The following is a 24,758-nucleotide window of genomic DNA, read 5'->3' on the forward strand; positions in this document are numbered from 1 at the left end:
TAGTTCATGGATTTACCTGAGAACTCTGGTACGACTATGAGATCCTGAGGCTGCCCTAGCCCCAGGTTTTACCCACAAAGCTGCCATCTCTTTAGTGGCAAAGATCTAAGTGACTGTCTGGCTAATGAAAAAAAAAAATGAAAAACTAATTACTCATGATATGTCAATAAGTTATAAGTTATACAACAGTAGTATTTATTATAGTCATGTCAATCATATCTGAATTTTTAAAAATAAAAAACCAAAAGTTTAAATTCTCAGTTAGTAAAAATCATATTATTTATAGCCTATTTTTCTGTTTCTTTATATTAAGACTATGATTGTTATTCTAAGTCATTACTATGCTCCATTTATTCAGGAAATGTTTACCTAAAATTTAGAACTCATCATGGAACTCATCTACATACCAGTAATGTGTTCTTGACATCATCCTTTATCTTAATGATAATCAAGAGTAAAATTTTAAATAGTTTCCGTTAGTCCTAGGGGTCTGGCCTTGAAACACCAGGTGTCAGACATCCTTGTGAACACATCTTTCCAAAATTATTTTAAAAATCAATTCAGTAAATTGTTTCACTGGGGAAATACCAATCACAGAAGAAATGAGGAAAAAATTTTAAAATTTCCAAATATTATATGAGATTTTGTTACTTGGGACAAGATTTCCAATATTTCAGAAAGTGCTGTATTCTGAACAATTGAGATGGGTACTAATATTGCCTTAAAAACTGTATTACTAAAATATGTGACACAGTTTGAAGACAATGATAAACAAAAATATTTTAATAGCATTATTTTATACAAGGGAAGAATGGGAGGAAGGCACTGTTTAAAACTTATACATTTCTGTGTTATTTTAAAATATATTCATAAGGTTATTTTTAAAAATTCACCCTAAAGTTAGCCTCAAACTTTCCTTTTTGACTTCTCATTAGGGAAGTAAGAAATTTTCCTTATTTGATGATATCTGCTAATAAAATATACAATAATGCTACATTAGAGTCCACAGTGCACTAAGATTCTAAGAGATGTCAAAGGTTTAAAAAAAAGTCATGGCAGAAAACCTCTCAAGGGAAAAATTTCAATCTATTAACTTCATTTTGCCCATCTCTTCAGACAAATGTGTCATTTTTTTTTAAGATTTTTTATTTATTTATCTTTAGAGGGGAGAGAGGGAGAGAAACATCAATGTATGGTTGCCTTTCGTGCGTTCCCTGCTGGGAATTGGCCCCTGCAGGGAACCGGCCTGCAACCCAGGCATGTGCCCTGACTGGGAATCAAACTGCGATCGTCTGAGTCGCAGGCCTGCGCTCAATCCACTGAGCTACACCAGCCAGGGCCCAAATGTGTCATTTTATTTTAGCAGATGAATGCCTTGCCCAGCTTGTGGAAGACTTTGTTCTATAGGAACACAGTGTTTCAACAAGTGAGTTTAACTTTTCCCTTATGGCTTTATGGCTCATCTCAAGTTCTTAAATTTCATTCTTTCATGCTTTATAAATGTCCTTGATTTTCAAAATTTGAAAAATGGGCTTTTGTCTTGTGGTGGATATCCACCACACTAACCAGGAAAAAATCTTAACTTCTCGGCATGAAGAGCACATTTTTCATTATTTTTCAATCATTTCATCTTCGCAGCCCTCAGCTGGGACAAGCAAACAGTGTCCCAAGTACGGGTAAATCACAATCACTACCCCAGATGACCACCATAAGCTATGACAATGATGTTTACCATGTTTCTGTTATGATGACACAACCATTTGTGGCCCCTATGGCAGAAGTAGCCAAGTTTGGGAAGAGATAACTCCATTTTTAAACACATAATGTGTAATTATATATATAACAAAATATCTTGTAAAAACCCATATGACTGGGATGGGGAGGAGTGAGAACTAAGGTGTCTAAGTGGTGTTTACATCATTTCCCACCGAACGTAGAAACCACACCAGACTCCGAGGTCCCTCCCAGGTCACCAGCGGTTCCTTCTTGGCCTTTATCCTGGTATTAGCTCCTCATCTCTCCCACCTCTTACACTGGAGTGTAACTTTCTTAGTCTTTGGACCTTTCACCAATCTATATTCAATTCCCTGGCAATCTTACTTGGTCTCGAGGTTTTAAATATTATTTATACAATGAAAATTCCCAAATATCTCTCTCTTTACTATACCTCTCCCCTGGATTCCACCCTCATGTCCAAAATGTCCAAACTCAATTTACCAGATGTCTTCAGACCCCAGATTTAGTCTCCCATTTTAAAATAAAAATGTGGACAAAATATATAAACTGTTTCTAAGACAAGCTACATCGAGCAACAAAAGGAGTGATTCCTGAATGAAGAGAAACAGATCAAGGTGAGCCCAGTCACTACCCCAGCTCACTGCCCTAAGAGAGCTTCCAGGTCACACTGTGAAGGGGAGTAATCCTGGGCGGTGGGCACCCTGGAGGCACTGGGTTGAGGGCTAGCATGCAGAGGCCAAGGTGACCACAGTTCAAGGGACTGAGTGCTGAAGAGAAGAGAGCTGCATGGAGAGAACAGCAGGCATCGTCCAAGGGTCCCGCTCAAGTATGCAGCTGAGGTCCCATCAGCACATCCATAAGAGAGCAAGAACCACCTGGAAGTATGAAAAGCAACAATGCTTCAGGGCTCGCACAGAGCCAGGAACAGTGTCTGCACCCAACAGCCAGGCTGGAAAACCTTATGAATCGTGAGTCACTGGACAAAGCATGAGTCTGTCCATTTTTTCTGTAAAGAGCCAAAAAGTTAAATATTTTAGGTTTCTTAGGGAAATATGATCTCTTCTGCAACCACTCAACTCTGCTGGGTAGTGCAAAAGCAGCCATAGAAATATGTAAATGAGTGGGTGTGGCTGTGTTCCCACCCAACTGTCTTTACAAATACAGGCTGAGGGCCAGATTTCCAGAGGGCTCCCTAACCCTTATGGTAGAGTATACAGAAAGGTCTTGCCTCTGTAGTGGGGACTAACTAGTTCAGACTAATCTTAGAAGCCTAACAAATCTCAAAAGCAAGGCCCAAAGTGATAAAATATTTCTAAGTAACCTCTGCTTCAAAACAAAGCTCAAAAATGTGAATAGAAATACAAAAATACACATGCAATACTCAACTAGGTAAAATGCACAATGTCCACCATCCAATTCAACCTGATTGGATGTGAACTGACACACAGACGTCAACAAAGATACTAAAATTATCATAACTGTATTCTTATGTTCAGAAAGCTAAGTAGAAACTTAGACACAGCAGTAATAACAATCTAAATTGAAACAAAAAGAACAGATAATTAAAAAATAAACAAAGCATAAGATGGGAGATGACTTCGAGTAGCGTAATTTAATATATTTAACTGAAGAAAGTGAGGACAGAAAAAAAATGATTTGAAAAAACAATGGCAGAAAATCTTTCTACATTTGATTAAAACTATGAACCTACAGATGCAAGAAGCTGGACAAACCCAAAGCCCAAAAGTGTGAGTACCACCCAGGGATGCCATAATCAAATGGCTCAAAATCACAGATACAGGGAAACAGTACAAGCAAGAATACCGTGGAGGAATATCTTAAAGTGCGGAAAGAAAAGAAATGTCCCCTCAAATTCTAAACCCAGCAATAACAACTGCCAATACCTGAGGTGAAATACTTTTCCAGACAGCTGAAAGAATGCATCACCAGCCAAACTATATTGCAAGAAATGTGAGGCAGAAAGAAAATGATACTGGATGAAAATATGAATCTATAAAAATGAAGAACGTGAGAAAAGGTAGCTACCCTGGTTAAGATAAGAGTACAAGGAGCTTTTTCTTATCAGTTAAATCTCTTTCAAAGACAACTGATGTTTCACTAATGACTCTGGAGCGATCTGCATTCCGGCCCCCCACACCCCACTCTAGGGGCTCCAGCCTCCCTCACTAGTCCAGCTGTTCCTTAAACGTGACAAACCGGTTCTGCTTCAAGCCCTTTGCCCTGATCTCTTCCATCAGCCGGAAAAGCAATTTCTCCAGATACCCTGTGGCCATCACATTCACCTTCTCCCCATCTCTGCCCTAATACTGGTGTCTCAGAGAGGTCTTCGCGAATCTCCCTTTTAAAATGGTAACTCTGCACCCACCACCACTAGTTGTCTGTATCCTTCACTCAGTTTTTCTCCATAAAACTTCTCACCCCCTTGATTGATTACCCTTCTCTGTGTGTGTGGTCAGGTCTCACCAACGCATTAAGTGTAAACTCCAGGAGGCCAGAGGCTGTGCTCTGTTTTATTCACTCCTGCATCCCCAGACTACGGAGACGGGCTCTGCACGGCACAGAGGAGACATTTAATAAAAAAAAACTTGACATGAATGAATGTAGGCTTGCTTATCTGCTACATTTTTGGCCACTTGGAGATTTATGAGCTCTTTTTGAAGTTTATCTTCATTACTGCAGCATTTTAGTATCCCTCCTGAGTTTACAGTCATTTCTTAAAGTTGAATATTTCACTACTTGCTTTCCCAAATATTTAATTACTCTAGTAGAAAAAGTATTTTTGGCAGATAAGTTGTGTTTCTTAGTTCTAGTCCCAATTTATGGTAAAGTGTTCTTTCAATCACTGTAGCATTTTTAGAGTAGTTTCCCACTCCAAGGTATAGCAATTTGTACACTAACCAATTATTACTCTAACCAATTTAATTACTCTAGTAGAAAAAGTATTTTTGGCAGATAAGTTGTGTTTCTTAGTTCTAGTCCCAATTTATGGTAAAGTGTTCTTTCAATCACTGTAGCATTTTTAGAGTAGTTTCCCACTCCAAGGTATAGCAATTTGTACACTAACCAATTATTATCTCTAATTTTCATATAAAGTACATCAGTTTGGGATAGCTAAATACAGAACAAGTAAAGGTAATTATATAACCTATTTTGTAAAATTCATCCTATATAAAATTTCTGCCACTGTAACATCCAATGTTCATTTATATCGAGTGCTCAAAACTCATTAGCAACATGAAATACTATTTTTTAAGATTTTATTTATGTTTAGAGAGAGGGGAAAGGAGGAATAGAGAGGGAGAGAAACATCAATGTGTGACTGCCTCTTGTGCACCCCTTACTGGCGACCTGGCCAGCAACCCAGGCATGTGCCCTTATCTGGGAATGGACCAGTGACCCTTTGGTTTGCAGACTGGCACTCAATCCACTGAGCTACGCCAGCCAGGGCTGGAATACTATTTTAAAAGAATAAAATCAACTGAGCCTAACTTTAGGATTTGGTTTGTAGCTCTGGCTCAACACTAGTAGCTGGTGCCAAATGGATTAAGGAGGTACTTACAAACAAAGTAGATTTGCATTTGCTTTTTGATAAAACGTTATGCTGGTGGAAAACGACCTGTGCATCAAGGTTTTAGTGCTAATTCTTAACTACTCTGTGTGATATATATCTTTAAAAAGATTTAAACTATGCAACTCCAAAGTATTAATGTTCAATGGCTGCACTCACATGTTCCTTCGGCTCTACAATTATAACAGTTACGTGATGTGCTACCAAACTATTTTTTCATAAAGATTTAAGTTAAATATAAAATAAAAAGTAGTTATGCTCTAAGAGGGATTTTATAGTGTTAGTATATTGACTTTACCTAAGGATCAATTCTACTTATCTGAGGCTATCTTTTCTCTGCTAGTGATAAAAATCTGTCCAAGAAGCCAAAATGTGTAATGCATTCCTTAATCTCGAACTCTAGATAAATGTAGTAATTGAAAAAATTAAAACTCACCAAGAATTGTCAGCATTATGTGGAATATTTGAATTTTAAACATAAGTAAGCCCTCTTTACAAAGCTTTTGCCTTGTATAGACAGAAATGTTTCTATTCTTCAATCAATCATGTCCCTTCACTAGTGATTCTTCGCCCTACCGTAGGGAGTGGACCAGTCACGTCCCTGTTCTGTTCTTAGAATCACATTTTTAAACAGAAGATTATTAAATATAAAGTGTATTATGTACTTCATAAGGCAGCATGGGTCTTAGAATACATAGGATAGTAAAAATGTTGAAATAAATAGGCAAGGAGATGAAATAACCAAAGTGGAATAAAAGTAGGAACAAAGGAAAGGCAGGGTTAAACTTGCACATTCCTCCTGGGAGGTCGGTGTGCGCCATGATCAAACATCCCCCACCCCCCCAATTTCTCTGGGCTGAGCTAATATTAAACACTTTCCTCTCCTCTTCCCAGTTCCATTCTCTGACACCCAAACTACACATGCAATAGCACTGCATGGAGACGTTCTGCTAAAAATACACAGTGGGGGCAGGGGGAGGAGCAAAGTCTACCAACTCTTCCAGGATTATTTTTAGAAACAGGCATAGTAACAAAAAATATGTATATATTATTTTTAAACATGCATTTTAGTATGGGAAAACACAGACACTTCTAGCATGCCTATATTGTGAATTTTTAAGTCTCAAGAGGACTAAAGGTTTTTGAATAAATTTAATAAATGCACAAAACCATATAAGGATATCATATCCAAATCTCAGCTTATCTTCAAGTTTCAAGGTGATATAAGTCTGTTCTGGAATCCTTACATCATTCACAAAAGTCTACAAGAAAAAAAAACAGACATATTAATTATTCCATTTCAGATGAGCAAATCTTCCAAACTGATACTTACAAGTACATATCATATGGTGGCCAATACAGTTTATGCCACATAAAATGTGTCCTACGTCTTACATGCTGATAAAACATCCCACACTAAGCCCTTTATCCTGTTACTAGTAACTCGCTGAGAGCCAGGCTGCAATTCCTCTGGGTCCACCACTCAGCCAAGGCAAATCCAGGCACCTCACTACACTGCCAAGAAGAGCTGCCAGTCTGCAACTGGCAAACTGCGAAGGACACCTAACTCTCGATATGATCAGAATGTACCAAACTCATGTTAGCTTGTTGGGGCAATTTGGATTATTTCCTAGAGTTGCTATTTCATTACTTTTATTTTTTCAGCTTTTCAAAAGAACAATAATACTTTGGAAACATTGAATAAATCCCATTCTGTTTTATAATTACGATGATTTCTTTGGACCCTTTATGAAATTTTACCTTTTTTTTTTTTTGGTACTTTTCAGAAAAGTACATTTCAAGTGCTCAACAGTCACATGTGGCTGGCGGCAACTTTAGTGCAAGGCACAGATAGAGCAGAATGATGCAATTGTGAAACAAATCATCACTTATTGCACCAACCTTCAGTCTTCTTACTCCACTCCCCAAACTATTGCATCATCTTGCCAAGAAAATATAAAAAACATCTGGAAACACTATCTGTCCTTTTTTTTATTTGTTTGTTTAGCTATCAACTGAGATTCAGAATTTTTCACTGGGCTGGTGAACACACAACGCACTATAGTGATGATATGTTACAGAACCGTACACCTGACACCAACATAATTCTACTATAACCAGTGTCACCCCAAAACATTCAGTTAAAAAATCAAAAATAATTTTTTCATTTAATTTCCATAAAGGAAAGGAGAACACAGGCAGGAAGATATTTCACAATTATAAGATGAAGTCGGAAAGACAGACAGCATCATTGCAGACCACAGTGATGATGATAAAACTGATGATAATGTAAGCAATATAGATGGTGAGTCTTCACATGAAGATAATCCTAAGATGAACTTTCTCTAATGTAGGAATTTGTCTAACTCAAGAAGACAGAATGTATCAAAGACAAAAGATTTTGAGTACTTTTCATCCAGTTAGCCATTCAAGAAGAATCATGTAATATTTTTCATCAAAAACCTAACCTAAACCATTGTGTATTTTTAAAAAACTTTTGGAGTGGATTCTTTCTCAATTCTTGATGCTTTTGTTCCAACACTTATTTGATTTAGTTTGAAAGTATTAAACAAATGCTTAAGGAGGGCATTTATATAAAAGTTAGATCATAAGCATCAAAAAATTTTAAAACTTGCCCTGGCTGGTGTAGCTCAGCGGATTGAGGGCGGGCCTGCAAACCAAACAACCCTGGTTCGATTCCTAGTCAGGGCGCATGCCTGTGTTGCAGGCCAGTTCCTGGCGGGGGATTCACGAGAGGAAACCATACATTGATATTTCTCTCCCTCTCTCCTTCCCTTCCCCTCTAAAAATAAAAATTAAAAAAATTTAAAACTCCAGTCCAAAGCTTTTTAAATACATTATGGTTTAGGTTACTTTTGTTAAAAAACACTGCATGATTCTTTTAACTGTTGCTTATAAATCTAAAACTAAGAAAATTTTTGCAATTGCAAAAAAAAAAAAAAAAAGGCCATCCTCTTAATAAAATTTTAAGCTGCCACATGATGCATTTTGAAAATGCAAGAGCAAGAACTAGAAATAATGATGAATGAGATACCAGCTAGAGATGTACCAGAAATCTGAATCTGAAATTCAATATTTATAAAATGAATATATCCCAGGAGAATGCATGACAAGCGATGAGCAGTTCGCGGTATTCAAAGAACAAAAACCATTTTATGTAGCATATAACTTTCAAAAGCATAAAAATATGCAAAAAAAAAATGAGTTTGTCATGCCTAATGTTTTATTACAATTTCACGTTTTTCATTACCTTTTTTATGCTTACTTCTACAGATTATTTGTAAAGAGTGAAAGTTTCCCTAGACACGGACAGCAAACGGTGATGACTACTATTTCTGGCCTGCTAGAAGTTCAAGACCTCCAATTTGCTAAATTTATAGAACACGTGACAATACTTAACTGCCCAGAATGCAGACATTATATAAAATACACAAGATTTTCTTCGATAAGTGGAAACTTCAAAAATTACTTTACTCTTTTCCTTTGAATTCCATTTTTCCATCTTCAGTTTTATTGCACTTAGGATATCCACAATATCTTACTTGGGATGACTATGACAATGGTGGGGAAGTTTAGAAGGGTCCGGAATGACATTCAGTAAAATATACTAAGGGGGTTATGTTCTCATGCTCTTATTCTCAAATACCTATGCATTAACTGGCACTTTGTAATACACCACAGATACTAGTTTCTAAGACTACAAAAAAATTAGGAGAAATTTTATCAAGTACAGATAACTTGGAGACAATGTAATACTGCTAAACTCAGGATCACACTTAGTGTGGGTGATTTGTGAGTAACCCTAAATCGTATGATACACCCTGCTTCACAGAAAGGTCGAAATGTTAATACAAAGAAAATGTGGTGGCTTCCGGCATTTAAAACTCTAATTGCAGGTTCATTTCCCACATGAGTATTTTAGAGTGCTTTAAAACTTTCATCTTGAGTTTGTCAAAATATTCTACATATAATTACAAAACAAAAAGGCTGAGGTAAATGATAGAAAAGAATAAAAGAAAATATTAATTCACTAATGTGCAGTGTGCAGAAGATAAACAATTAGGTGCACTGTGTAAGAGGGATACCACAGCTCTAAGCCAATCTTATTTAGAACTGTCTCAACCTAAAATACCATATTTATTCAAAGTGCTAAAAATGACCTAAAGATCCATTTTAAAGCTTAAGACTGCTCATCTCTATTAAATATTAAGTACCTATTGTGTGTTTAACACATGGACTAAGTACTTCCAGATATCAACAAACATACAATTTTCACATGTTGACCTTTATGACAGAAATATTCCCCAAGGTCTAAAAAGACTTAGGAAATAGGAGCCAGACGCGAAGTATCAGCTCACAAAAATGCAAGTGAAAACAGCTGCCAGAAAATAGTTTCCTGAAAGTCTAAAACTATAAAAGGAGGAGAGAAAATTTCAAAGCACCACATGCGAAAAAAATCATTTTATTACAGCAATTATAAAGCATTTTAATAAACTAAACATGGAATGAAAAAGAGGTCTTGTTTCCTTGTGGTATTTGATTGGACCTCTACCTGGAAGGTGGGGTGACAGGACAACAGCGCCCAGAGAGTGAAGTAACAGCCAACCAAGATCTCCAGGTGCAGAAGAGAACCGGGGAAGTTCAAAGTCAGGTGTCTGAGCTACAAATGCCATGTTCTCTCCTCGCCAAGGAAGCCTGGGAGCCCAACCCAGAGCCCTAAACCCCCCCATGCAAACCACTAACCTCACAGAAGCAAACCCAACTAGATAAACACCTATTTAATTTCTATACCACTAAATTACATAATGGATAGTATGAAATCTTATAGCCACCATGTAATATATTAATTTTCCCGGAAATCTGAATGGAGTGGCTGGGAGCTCAACCACTTCAATCACACTGTCAGTGACAAGTCTGCTCTTCTTCCCAGACGGTTCCTTTGCATCTTCCACAGTCCACACCACACTGGTCTGATGCTGGCAGGAACTGCAGCCTGAAAGGGGGTCACAGCAGTGGCCCGAACACAGGGAGCTGAGGGGCAGCCCAACAACAAAGGGTGAAGTGGAACGGATGCCAGGGGTACCAGAGGGCCTGGTGCTATCAGAGGGGCGAGTGCTCCAGTGGAGGGGGCAGCGGGAAGGATGGAAGGCAGACAGGGGTTCTCAGGGACAGAGGGGTCAGGGGTTTGCAGGGAAGTGACTCCACGTCCGCAACAGATCCAGGTGCTGCTTCCCCAAGCAGAGCAACCTCATTTCCGGTGCCAGTGACATCAAGTTTAAATCTAGGTCTCTTGGGGGTGGACTTGAGGATACAATGGAAGAGAGGAGTAGAAGTGGAAATAGGTAGAGTTATTTAAAAACTGAGTTTAGTTGGTAAATGCTTTTTAAGAAAAATACAACGGTATATTTATGGAAAAGTACACAGGCTAGACAGGGTGACAAACTTGTTTTACCTGCTTTTCTTACCAAGAGGGCAACTAACACTTATGAATGCTTACTGTTAAAAGCCACCTAAATGATTAACTTATCCATAGCTTCACAACCATCTGGGAGGATTACCAGTTTACTATTTCTATTTTTAAAAAATCGAGGAGCAAAATGATTAAGTAACCTGTCTAAAGTTATATCACTTGTATGATTTCAAGCTGGGCTCATAACCACTACATTATCCCCCGACTCCTGGAATTACTACTTTTAACCTGATGCTCAAATTTCTAGATGTATATGAATATTGAGAGTAAGTAGGCTGTGAACAATACTCTACACATTCTCTCATGAATAAAATACGTTACAGTCATAGTTCACAGACTTCGGCATACTTCCAAGGCTGTCCTTTGGGTAAACAGTACATTTATCATTCATGTAATGCTTTGAAGTTCTGTAACAGACACGTACCCACATGTACAGTCAAATTTATTCCTTTTAATACTACAGAGAGGGAATTCTTGTTTCACTGTTTTAAAGCTGAAGCAAGGTAACTAAATTTTGCACAGAGTCTTAAAATTCATAAACTTTGACTCATTATACTTTCATACAACTCTGAGAACTAATATCAATATATATTAGGAAACTGAAGTTCAGAGAGATTAGGTGGTTTGTCCCAGGTTGGATCACTGGTAAATTATGGATTGAGATTCAAATTCAGGTCCTGATTTCTCAAGTTCAAAATGCAGATGTTGCTCTCTGTGATTTATTGCATTCCATAAAATTATTCAATATAATCAAATTACGAGAAAGGTCAGTCTAGAGTAACTTAGAACTTAACGTTTCACCTCATTTTACAATCAACACCAAATGATTTTTATATTTGGTCATAATCTCTTACAAATTACACTGTGATGTCTTTCTCACCTCTTATTTTCTAAGGTAATAATGTCAAGACACCTCTGAACAGCACTGTAATCAAGGTCAAACACTCTGGTCTTCAAAACAGAACATAACATTATTAAAATATTCTACATATGGAAATGTGTTAAAAGCGTCCTCTTTAAAGTTCTTCGTGTAGAAATTTTATTCAATTCCTGCCAAAGAAGATTCACTGGGTTCACACACCATGCAGAGCCTGGGGCTGGCCACTCTAAGAGCCAAGGACACACGAACTGTTCAGAAGACCAAAATGCAGCAGAACCACAGAGTGCAAAAGTAGATTTAACGCAAGGCTGAGTATCCAGAGCCCCGAAAACACAGAGGTGTGGAGAAGGAAGACAGTAATTCTGCAAAAAGGAGCTGGAAGAAGAACTGCTTACTTAGATGTCTCGTGTGAAAACACTTCCTACCTACTCTGCCTATTTCCTTCCACTTTAATCCATTCAATGTGTGAACAACATCAGCTGGTTACCCCTCCTAAATATCTTTTCTTTGCTTCCTTCATGAAATGTGGAATTTGGGTTTCACTTTTACAAACAAGTACGAATTCTATCAATGACAAGGCAGATGGGAGAAGTCCCAGGCTGGAGGAACTCGAATGAATTCTCTAGAGGAGAGAGCGTAGCACGAACTGGAGGTACGGTGTTCTGGAGGTACAGCAGGGCAAGTACGATGCAGCCTAAATCTGGAAATGTGGATGATGCCCAACGTGAGATCTTTCAGTTCAAGGCTGGAGAAGGCACACTTAGTTCTTTGTGCCACGGGGAACAAAGGCTTGGGTAGACCCAACAGAAAAACACGGCTACAGAAATCATCTCAAAGAATAAAAACAAAAGTCCTTCAGACGCAGCCCAATTCAGAACAAGGAAAAATGTTTCACTGTACTCGCCAGTTTTCTGCATATGCTTTTGCATATAATGTTTAATGTATGTTTCGAGAAGCAGAAGCAGTTCGAAGCAGTTGGGATACATTTAGTTTCTGTTACACACATGTTAAGATATTCAACAGCACAAATATGAACAATACTGTATTTGCTTATGTTAGCAGAGCCATTAAGAAAATGGAGAAAAAAATAAGATAAATTATTCAATACTTCAGCTTTCTCTTAGTCTGTGACTACTATGTTCTGCTGATGTAGAGAGACAAAATGAAGAATTAGGAAAAAAACCTCACTGCAATAACAAAAATATCTTCAAAGCAGGAACCCAAAGCAACAAGAATGAACACCGGTGTTTACAGCATATTTGTCCAGGTAACCGGGTTCCCTGGGAAATGCTTCATTTCTTTTTACTCTAGAATAGAAGGTCCAAAGCCCCCCCCACCACCTAGCATCAAACCACATCTCCACCTTCATTTTCCAAAGTTAACCTACACTTCTTTGCCTCCCAGGAAGGCTTTTCTGTATTCTCACTGCCACGGCTTTCAGCTGTTTTCCCACATATAAATCTAAGTCATTTGGNTCTTCAAAGCAGGAACCCAAAGCAACAAGAATGAACACCGGTGTTTACAGCATATTTGTCCAGGTAACCGGGTTCCCTGGGAAATGCTTCATTTCTTTTTACTCTAGAATAGAAGGTCCAAAGCCCCCCCCACCACCTAGCATCAAACCACATCTCCACCTTCATTTTCCAAAGTTAACCTACACTTCTCTGCCTCCCAGGAAGGCTTTTCTGTATTCTCACTGCCATGGCTTTCCAGCTGTTTTCCCACATATAAATCTAAGTCATCTGGTGAGGTCAAGTTTTCACCTCATCTCCTTAAAGAAGACTTTCTTAAGCATCACAGGTGATAACCAACAAACTTCTGAGCTCTTGTGTTTATTTCCTGGGCAGTTTCTTGGGAGCATGGGCGAGTTTCATATCCTCTTGTATGGTCCCCAAAGTGTTATGTACCCCGTAAGTATTTAAAACCGAAGCGCAAAAAACAGGAAAGGAAATACAACACAAGACAACACAATACAGGAAATGCAATCTGATTCGTCATTACACAACCTGAAACCAATAATCAAATTAAGTCGATAAACAAATAAATAAATAAATGCTTAACATACCCCGTTTAGGCTGCCCAAATCCTTGACCAAATGCTCGTCCGCAGAGGCATCATAATTGATCACAGCGTGCTGCTTATCCACACTACGAGACTGGAAGACAGTTTGAAAAATTAACAAATGTAAGGAAATACTGGAATAAGTAACAAACCCAAAGATTTCTGGCTAGATATTTTAATTATATTAATAGGTTAGTAGATAAACATAGGAAAATGTCAAAGTACATTAAATTGTATTTAAGCTATGTTATGATACAACACAAACTTGGCATCGCTCCCCACAGAGGAAAGCAGCCATAATTTCAAGACATTCTTTCCTACCAAATTCACACATTCTACTTTTGAGAGAATTTAAATCAGCTGGCTTTGTTGAGTGTATGCATATTTTATTATAACTTAAAACTGTTATATGGAAATCATGCAAATTATAGTTTTATGTTTTACGTATGTTGTAAAAAAAAGTACCCTATAGAATTTTCTTCTTTTAGTAGTGAAAATTACAACATAAACTGTACAAGAAAGGCCAAAGATTTAGAGAAAAAAGACACAGTGTGCCATGTTCCTGAATAACATTATCCTCTCTTAAAACATGGATTAGGCCCTGGCTGGTGTGGCCCATTGGACTGAGTACCAGCCTGTGAACCAAAGGGTCGCCAGTTTGATTCCTGCTCAGGACAGATGCCTGGGTTGTGGGCCAGGTCCCCAGTAGGGGGCACAAGAGACAACCACACATTGATATTTCTCTCTCTTTCTCTCTCCCTTCCCTGCTATCTAAAAGTAAATAAAATGAAATTTTCTTTAAAACCCCCCAAATATGGATTCTCACTGGGAATCCATGAAAAGAACTGAGAGGAAGGGAGAAAGGCTAGGGTGAATTACGCCCCTCTACGGAGAGCAGTGCCCGGTGAACAGTGAGGTTCTCCAGTCAGGCTGTTGGGGGCACTGTTCCCAGCTGTGACCGCATCAGGAACTGTGAATCTGATCTTCCTGTGTCTGTGCGGATCAGCACTCAGTGCATACTCACAGAGGACCCTCTGCTGAGCTCCTTCTCTGGGTAGCTCCTCTGATACTGGGGGCCCACGCAGGTCTCCTTGGACTCTCAGCTTCCATTTGTAATTCTCCTTATCTCCATGTAAGAAGAGCCTTGCCCTGCCAGCTCCTAAATAGCCATTCCCACCTCTCTTGGAATGACACGTGGAAAGCACCTCTTCCACTCTCTGGTGAGTAAGTTCCCCCGCCTGAACCTAAGGCACGGTCCAGTCCAGCGGGCTTATATCCAGAAAAAAATCATTACTGCCTTTTTCTCAGCTGCCACCTCACCGCTCCATCTCACTGTGGAGCCCCAGAAAATCCCTGCACTCTTCTATTTCTCTCACTGAATTTGTTTAATTAAGGTGGCATTGTACATGCAACTTACTCAGCTACTCATAAGGCTATACAGTGGCTTTACTTTTATTGTCTCAAAACTATAAAATAAGTGCTTCAATTTTAAAGTAAAAATGTAATAAGCACATACAAATTTGATTCTCCTAGGGGTAATTCAGGGTTTCCCACTCTCAGCACTATCGCTGTTTTGGGCCAGATCCTTCCCTCTCTGTTGTGTGTATCCAGTAGTGGTGGGAAGAAGGATGCTGTCCATTGCAGGAAGCTTAGCAGCACCCCTGGCTTCTTGGTCACTGCTTATGGGTTGTCAGTAGTAACCAATGCCAACCACCAACCACTTGTAATAATCACAGTGTCTCCAGATACCACTAAATGCTCTTGGGGAGGCAGGATCCTCCCATTGAGAACCACTAGGCTAATAAACATTTCTACTCTAAGTTCTTATTTACATTGTAAACCAATAGGGGGGTGGAGGGAGAAACAAGGGAATAAAATTTTATTCTAGGTTGCCAGGACCTATTAAAATATCTATCATCAAAAATCTAAAGATCTATTTTTCTGTTAATTATCTCACTCAAAAGTATCTTAAAAGTATTCCTTTTTTAATCACCACCTGAGGACATGCTCATTGATTTTAGAGAGAGGAAGGAGAAGTAGATATATCAGTGGGAGAATCATCAACTGGTCGCTACCTGTATGCACCCTGACTGAGGATGCAACCTGTAACCCAGGCATGTGCCCTCACTGGGAATCAAACCCACAACCTTTTGGTGTATGGGATGATGCTCTGACCAACTGAGCCCTGGCCAGGGCTCTTACATTTACAACTAACTCTTTCAAACCGAATTCAGTAAATGCCAACAATATTAATTACGCACAAACTACCGGAAGGTATCATAAAGGACATCTCCCAAAGAAGCAGTGAAACTGGTATCAGTATCACTGAAGTTTCCAGGATTGATATGCAGTTTTACTTACACTAAGCTAATTTTATGGATTGCTTACAAGTCTTATTTTTAAATTGCTGAAATCTGAGTTTTCAAAATACAAGGTCCGGCAGAAGTAACACCTGCTTGAGTGTGGTTGGTAAGAGAATAATATGGGTGTAATGATTTACAGCTTTAATTTGAACATTTGACCTAAAATGTCATATGGTGTGCTTGAATGGGATATTGTTAGGTTACAGAATTACAAGATTATAATTTTGTAATAAAAGATCTTATAATAAAAAGGGGGCATTATTGGTACCAGACCCTGTATAATCCCCAAGACTTGGAACTTATTTTTAAATGATTCAATGAGGAGAAAACTAATTAATTCAACTGGTAGATAGAGCTAAAAGAGGGAGAGCCAGAAAGTTCAAATTGATGTAGTGTTCTTCTCCAAAGGAGTAGAAAAATATTTCACACCCATTCCAGATTTTGAGTAGACACACATAGAAAGCTGATTCAATTACCTGCAACATGAGCTCACAGTCATCTCTCCCGACAAAAATCATTTCTCGTGGCAGCCTGTGGCGAGTGCCTCCACTGCTCACCAAAAACCAGGATGTTAAGCTCATTTTCTGCTTAGCTTCTTAGTCTTGGCAAAGCTACGTCATCCTGCAGAGAGATGTTCAAAAACACACACATTCAGATATTTTTAGCATGAGCATCCAATCATCAGAGCCTATCAGTAGGTCTAAGAATAGAGCAGCATTCAACATCCATCCCTGACTAGAGACAGTTACAGGGCCCAGGAAATGACCTATCTACAAAACCAGTGGAGTGCACAGGTTCTCCTGAGTTTACCCACCTAAAAAGATTTTAGATAATTATGTACATAGTCAACTTAATAAACTTTTATCACACTCCTGAAAGACGGAGCATCACTTATAAAGGTTGATTAAGTCCTCAAGAAAATGGTCACATTAGTATCATGTTAACATCAGTTAACACTAGCAGTACTACACAAACAAATATCTAACTTATACATGATTGAGAAAGACAGACTAAATTCAAATGAATATATTTATATCTGAATAAGGACTAATAATGGAAACCAAAGAAATCAGTCCATTGTCTACCAAGGGTAGTCAGCTGTCAGGCTCATGGCGGCAGAGTCCAGTTTTCTGAAATTCTTTTTTTTCTTCTCAAAAGCTCAAATATTATTGGCAAAAGTTTCCTTGTCAACACTTTTCTTTGGAGTGAGAGGCTCAATGTCTTCCAAATACAGAAGTCCTGACTCACGTGGTTCCATTTAAGGTTTTGCAACTTTATGCTTTATGATGGTAGAAAAGCAACACACTTTCAGTAGAAACAGCACTTCAGACTTTGAATTTTGATCTTTTCCTGGGCTAGTGACCTGCAGTCTGCTACCCTCTCGTAAGGCTGGGGAGCGGCAACCAGCCACAGCTCCCAGTCAGTCACGTGATGAAAAGGAGGAACAGCCGATGCTCTACAGTGTGCAGTGTGCATGCCGTTCTTTTGGGATATTGTGTTTTCGCATCCCATCACGCCTATGAAATACATCTCCTGCTTCTGATGAAAAAAAGAAGGAAGGCAATTACCCTTGAGGTGCAACTCAAGATAATTAATAGCCCAACTGTTAAGCTAAAGTAAGTGTTCTGAGCATTTTTAAGGTAGGGTAGGCTAAGGTATGGTGTTGGGAAGGTTAGGTGTATTAAATGCATTTTCAACTTACGATATTTTCAACCCACAATAGGTTTATTAGAATATAACTCCATCATAAGTTGAGAAGCCTCTGTACCCATGTCTACAAACCATAGTTTGTCTGTCCATCATTGCTTCAAGTAAAAATGGTGTTCTGGGAAAGAAATGGCTAGTTCAGCTCACAACTCCAACCATGGCACAAATGCTTTTCCTTGAGACAACCATGGTACTTTGGGAAACAACAGCGATTTGCAACTGAAATGCTGCAGAATTTTTAAAATGCGCAATTCTTGACTAGGTAGGGTACTGACATCTTTTCCCTTAGATTGTCAAATAAAAAAATGACATCAGCCAACACAATAGCCATCCAATATGAATAAATCATAATTGTACCTATTTTCTTTGTCAGATCAGCAAAAAACATAATACATTATTTGGTTTGCCGCAGAACGTGTGCCATGCGATGAACAAGGTTGCAAATCACGGTATACGGCATTAATGGTCTGTATGTGCTTTCACTTAGTCATACAAAACAGGAGAAAGTTGTGACTCAAAGGTCAAGATCAAATAAAACTAGGCATTTTTACCACTTCATCAACGACATTCCCAGGTGAAACCAGCAAGTGCACGGCACTGAAAAACACAATTACTAGTAGCACAGGTTGGTACTAAAACCTTGACCTATGTGCTAAGGAGCCAGCAACTTACCCACCATTTGTTTACTCTCTACATTCAAATATCAATAAAAATACAAAGGCAAATATTGTTTTGTATTATCATAAAAACAGGTTTAACCTCATGACCTTGAAACGGTTTCAGGACTCCTGAAGTTGTAATGGATGGAGCTTTGAGCACAGTTGTCCTGGAGGATGTGGCTCAGCCATTAAGGACAGAAACCCTGGAGTCACACAGACTGACAGGAAGGGTCCGACTCCGGGGTCCACCATTTCTGATTCTGCAAGTTACCCCATGTCCTTTATTTTCTCTTCTATACAATGAGAATAATGATAGCGTCTACTCAACAGTTTTTCCTTACGAAATCAAAAACAGCAGCACCTGTAAATGTTTTTCCACAAAGTGATACATTCTGAAACAATTTAATTAGAAGTGAACTATACCACAGTGGAATGAGATACTCTACGATGAGAAATTTTGTAAAATGCAGAATTCTGTGTTAAGGTAAAAATCTTATATGGTACAAATTTATCTACAAATTCAAGAAACAATGGGTTTCAACAAAATAAGCATATGTTTTCTGTAAAGCTAAAAGTCGTATTCCCTTTAGCTCATCTAATTGATACGATCAACTCATGCGGCTTCTCAAACCTTCCACTCAATACCTAACTCCCTGATGCTGGTGTTCTTAGTCCCCGCCACGTCTGCTTGCTGTCAAGTCGGTTTTTAGGATTTCGTATATACTTCCTGGACAAGCAGAGAGAATCAAACTTTGCCTGAGAAAAAGCCTCCCATCTAAATATAGTATATAATTTGCATACTGCCTTTCCAAGGAAGGACAATTTTAAAACATGACACTAATAAGTAGGTCAGTAGCTTTATGATTATTTAGGAGCACTGAAGAAAAAAATGTTACAATAAGACATTAAAAGGAAATCAAATTAGCCTAAATAAACTAAAACAGCTGAGCCAAACATAGGAAACAGGTAGTTTCTTTACATTTTTGAAATAACAAAGTTATACATAAGCATTATTCTTATGCTACAAAAAAATTGTTTTAAGCATTCATAAAATATCAAGCATAATTATATAATATACAAAACAATATAAAATTTGAACATAAACAATATTAAACAGTCATTGGTTTTTATACCCTTTTGACTCACAATGAGGCTTTTAAAAAGTAATTAAAAGAATATAATTTTTACAAAAAACAAAACTAAAATACATAATCTTCAAGATGAGGTGTATTTTTTTTAGTCATTGGGGTGAGTCCTTTTCCTACCTTACCTACCATGGGAGGGAGTGGGATATAACATAAGCTATTGTCTCTCAGTTTTCATAAGGAACTCTCCACTCTGTAACTGACGCATACTTGTTCTGGCCAATGGGATGACGTCAGTACATGTGATACAAGCAGAGGGTACATACTGTGTTTGGGCAGTTGGGCCTGCCCTCTTCTGCCTCTACCATCATCCGAAAGAGACATGCCCTGGTTAAAGGTGAATGAGAGACATGTGCACCAGATACAGACCTAAAGTACAAACTGAAGACAGTCCTCAGTATACCATCCAACTCCTGGCTAAACGACAGACACAAGAGCAACAATAACAATAGTGGCTGTTCAAAGCCACTAGGAGACATGAGCTGACGTGCTTCATCACTGACTATAATGCATGGAAGGTGACTCTAACTTACTAAAACACAGTATTTTTTTTAAAAGTGCATTCACAATCCAATATACTCATTTGAATGTTTTTAAAAATAACACACAAATAGATTTTTTGTTGAAGTTGTCTTTTTTCCCCAGTTTACTCTTTTCACGATGGTAGCATTCATTGGTGCAATAAACATAAGGATGCTATACATTACGGAACTACACAGCCAGTGAAAAATAATTCGTGACTTATTTTAATAAAGAATCCAATGCCTAGAGAACAGCAGTGGGAGAAGATTCAAGCTCACTTTTTATTTAGGAAAAAGGAAAAAGGTCAACACCCACAATTTACTACCCAACTACTACCCCCCAACTGCCCCGCCCCCGAAACAGTACAATATGTCCACACGAGAATCTTACAATCTCCCCCAACAGTGGGCAATAAACACACTGCTGATGTTACAGGAGATGAATCATGGAATGATCTGCAGAGTATCAATTCCCTTCGCTAAGCACAGCACTTTACCCCGTCCTTGCATGCAACTGACAGCCACATGTTTGGAGTCTCTCTGATTTACTAACTTCAGATAATAAACTCCGATTCTCTTGTGGGAAAGGGGGTTTGGGCAGTAAGGCCTAAATGCTCTCTTTATGGACCTCCAACTGATCTTGTTTTCGATTCATAGTGATCTCTGCCTCCAAGATTCCCAGTTATTGCCAATTCCTAAGTCTAGCCAAGACTCTGTGAGAATTCATTTACTTCATTATACTGCCTTAGTAGGCACTTAGGTATCACTATCATCCTTCAAAAGCTTCCTCTCTTCCAAACTTTCTCAACTTCATTCTTCCTAAGTGGTTTCCTCTTTCTTTGTTTTAGTGAAATTTTGGTAAGGAATAGAGAAAACTCCAGGGGTTCTATTTATTACTTTTCTTCTTTATGTTTCTTAATAAGAGAAATAAAAGTGAAACCATTCCCGGAACAACACTTGATGAATAATATTTTAGTTATTTGAAGCTTTCCCTCCTTCTATTCAATTATATGTGGGTACATAAATGTCCTGATGATTACGATTATTATACATGCCAAGATATAAAAGCCTATCATTTTCTAAGCCTAGTTAACATATGATTTTGAAATGAAATACAGGAGATAAAGTAGAATAGCTATGCAGAATATAATAAAATATCTCAATGACCATGTACTACCTCCTTTTTTATTATGTACTGTAGTTTTTCCTTTATTTCTTTTTTGCAGAATGAGTCAAAAATTTTACCTACCCCAAGATAAGTAAATTCCTAATAATAATATCTGCTCTCCATATTCATAGTTTGGCTATTTCATTCTTATTTGTCTGAATTCAAATTTCAGGTTAGGTACTAATATTACTGCAAGCACCAGCTATCATGCAATAGCAACTAAATGTAAGGGGCAAATGCCTCCACCAGTCATGTTAATCTAACCCTGGATACATCCCCAGTCACTGGAACAATGAGGACAGTGTAATCTGTCATGTAACACAGGTTATGCTACTATGTTTCCTTACTCTCATGTGAAATGCCCAAGGGATTATTGCTGGTAGATGTGTGAATTTGGAAAGAAACTAGAATAAGGAAAACTAATCGATGGGTTGAAAATTTGGGTTGTATGAGGAAGTACTTGGAAATACATCTGTCATCAGGTACTTATCTGTCCTAATCAGGTACAATATTAGGAGCTGATGATAAAGCAATAAACAAAATCTCCTTACCTTAATGCAGCTGACATTCTGGTCAAATCATAAATACACTAAGATCTGTCATCATTTGCCCCAGCTTAACTCTTACCTTGGTAAATTCTATAAAAGCTACATAAGGACATCACGGTATATGGAAATAAGGAGCCCCACAACCCCATTCCTCCACCTTAACAACTACTGAATTGCCTAAGAACTGTCTAAAGTACCTATTTTGGGACTCTGGCATATAGTCAAAGAGGCTGATAATTTTCAGTCTCTCACATGGTCTCCTATTCTCCATTCCAAAAGCTGTTTAGAAGCAGCCTGGGGAGAGCACCCTACATTTCCTCAGGTGGCCTTCTGGAGCCAGGGTGTGCAATAAAGACTTTATCTTCCAAATATGCTTGTGTGCTCTAATTGCTGATTGCTGCTCTTGATCGCTGAGCCTCTGAGCTGGCTACCACTTCTTCAATTCCCATGGGCTTGAAGCAACTTTCAAAGAATTTAAAGAGACATTGTACATTTATTGGTTTGTTTTCTTTCCCCTTTTGAGAACTGGGTATTTAAGGAAATCTTCGTTAAGTCACTCACTCTCTAATCACAGAGATGACAGAACAGAAATTTCAGTGACCAACAACATAACATCTTGCAAAAATAGTTTTAATAAGTGAAACACGATTGGCCTAAGCCTTCAATAAGATTCAGCAATCCCTGAGGAGTGGGACAAATGGAATTCAAGATTTACCATAACATAATTCTTACAATGTCTAGTTCTCCCTCCTTCCCTTCTTTCTCCCACTTCCTCTCTCTATATATAAATATACCTACTTAAAGAAAATAAATATATATACATGCATAGCTTGGAGATATTGTGGGTTTGGTTCTAGACACTGCAATAAAGCAAATATCACGATAAAGCAAGTCACACAAATTGTGTGGTTTCCCAGTGTATATTACAGTTATGTTTTGAGTATATGTCTATAAATGTGCAATAGCAATACACCTAAAAAAATGTATACACTTTAACTTAAAAATATCAAGGAATCTCAACTAACTCCAAGCATGATGAACAAAAAGATCCACACTGAGACACATTATATTCAAACTGTCAAATTGAAAGAAAAACACACTTTTGAAAACATCAAGAAAAAGACTGGTCACATACAAGAGACACTCAGTAAGATTAACAGCTGATTTCTCCTCAAAAACCATGGAGGTCAGAAGGCAGTGGGATGACATATTTAAAGACTTAAAACTGTTACTATCTTTTAAGAGTAAATTACAAGTAATACAAAAATAGTTGAGGACTTCAATATCCCTGTTTTAACAACGAAACAGCCAACCAGACAGAAGATCAGTAAGAAAATAGAGAACCTGACAACACTACAAACCACTATGACCAAACAGACGTAAACACAACCTTCTACTCAACTGAGCAAAATCATATTTTTTCAAGTATACATACAACATTCTCCAGGAGAGACCAGTAGATGAGGCCAAAACAAGTCTTCATAAATTTTAGAAGACTGAATTCCTACAAAACAACTTTCCCAATCACAATGGTATAAAATTAGAAATCAGTAGTGACAGAGGCAAAGTGGAAAATCAGCAATATGTGGAAATTAAACAGTACACTTTTTAACAACCAATGGATAAAAGAAGTGACCATGAGAGAACAGAACAACACAGAGTCAGAAAAAAATATATACAACATACCAAACCAAAGGCTTTAGTTATTTTATTTTTGGAGCTTTAGTCAGTAGGCAGCATAATTCTACAGGTGAGATGCTATTGTAAAAGTGTCAACCTTCCAAATTAAAGATTAAATTAAATGAGAATATAGCCAGGATACTATTACTATTTCCTATCTGATAAAATATAAGAATTTATCTAATAAGGAATTTAAGAGATTAAAAGATTAGTTCAAAAACCTACTAGTAAAGATTCAACTATTAGACCATATGGCATACGTTAACCCATTAATCATAAAACATACAATTAACATCTGTATGGCTTAGGTTCAGAATTAAGAAGCTAAACTGGTTCAAGGTCCTAAAAGTTTCACACATGATTCTGAAAAAAATCAACAGAACTCTAAATATATGTGTTTGAGGTATGAGAGAACAGGTAAAATCCTTAATTATAAACAGTAAAACTTCCAGGAAACCTTACTTTAGAGTTACAAGCATTAAAAACTATTTTGAGATATGAATACAAATTTTTGGCTTCATTTACATAATTTAACAATGTAATGATTTAACAATATAAGTAAAACACAATTCAAAACTCTCATTTCTGATACCAGCAAGCTTCACTGTCAAAAACACTGGAGTAACTTAATCTTAATCTTAAAAGTATACAATTTTAGATATGCAGACTAGACATAATGCAAAATTGTATCAGTCTCTATTTCCCGTGTTTATCAATTTCAGCACTTAAGAAATCCTAGAGTATGACAAAGTGCAAAACTAGCAGAACTGCCTTCCTTTAAGTCTTTCAAACAATTCTTTTGAATTGGCAGAGCAAACAATTCTTTTCTCTGAAACACTAAAATCCTTGGTTCAAACATCTATTATGCTATAATTTAAACTATAACTTAGAGCACTAAGGATACTGCATTGTTACTACATTATGTCCCTAGCTGGTGAGCTCTTTGAAGGCAGGAAACACCCCTCTTCTTTCAGTAAACATTTATTGAGAAACCTACCAAATCTAGGTACTCTTAGCATTTAGGAAAACTTGCTAAAAACTCAGCCCCAGAGAACTCAGTCCTGGGAACTGCCAATCAACAGACACCACAATAAGGATAAGCATAAGGTGATACTAGAACAAAGAAGCAGTTGTCATCACCCCGACTGGGGAAGGAAGACCAGGGTGGTACAATTCCAAGCGAGTGCAGAGCTGAAATACAGACCTTTC

The 24,758-nt window shown here is 37.8% G+C and overlaps 1 protein-coding gene across 9 annotated transcripts in view; it reads right to left on the minus strand.

Moving 5' to 3' along the window:
- CEP170 (centrosomal protein 170) overlaps nucleotides 1-24,758 on the minus strand; it is a 99,960-nt gene that overhangs the window by 59,079 nt on the left and 16,123 nt on the right. For all 9 annotated transcript variants that reach the window (XM_037069535.1, XM_037069534.1, XM_037069533.1 and 6 more), the window contains exons 2-4: nucleotides 16,598-16,742; nucleotides 13,763-13,852; nucleotides 6,510-6,588 (exon numbers count right to left, since the gene is read on the minus strand). In XM_037069535.1, the coding sequence (XP_036925430.1) occupies nucleotides 6,510-6,588; nucleotides 13,763-13,852; nucleotides 16,598-16,702 (274 nt within the window). In that variant the 5' untranslated portion in view covers nucleotides 16,703-16,742. The remainder of the gene's footprint in view (nucleotides 1-6,509; nucleotides 6,589-13,762; nucleotides 13,853-16,597; nucleotides 16,743-24,758) is intronic.

This window comes from Sturnira hondurensis, unplaced genomic scaffold (genome assembly GCF_014824575.4).
Source record: "Sturnira hondurensis isolate 20B ecotype Veracruz unplaced genomic scaffold, ASM1482457v3 Scaffold0018525, whole genome shotgun sequence".
Taxonomy (NCBI): domain Eukaryota; kingdom Metazoa; phylum Chordata; class Mammalia; order Chiroptera; family Phyllostomidae; genus Sturnira; species Sturnira hondurensis.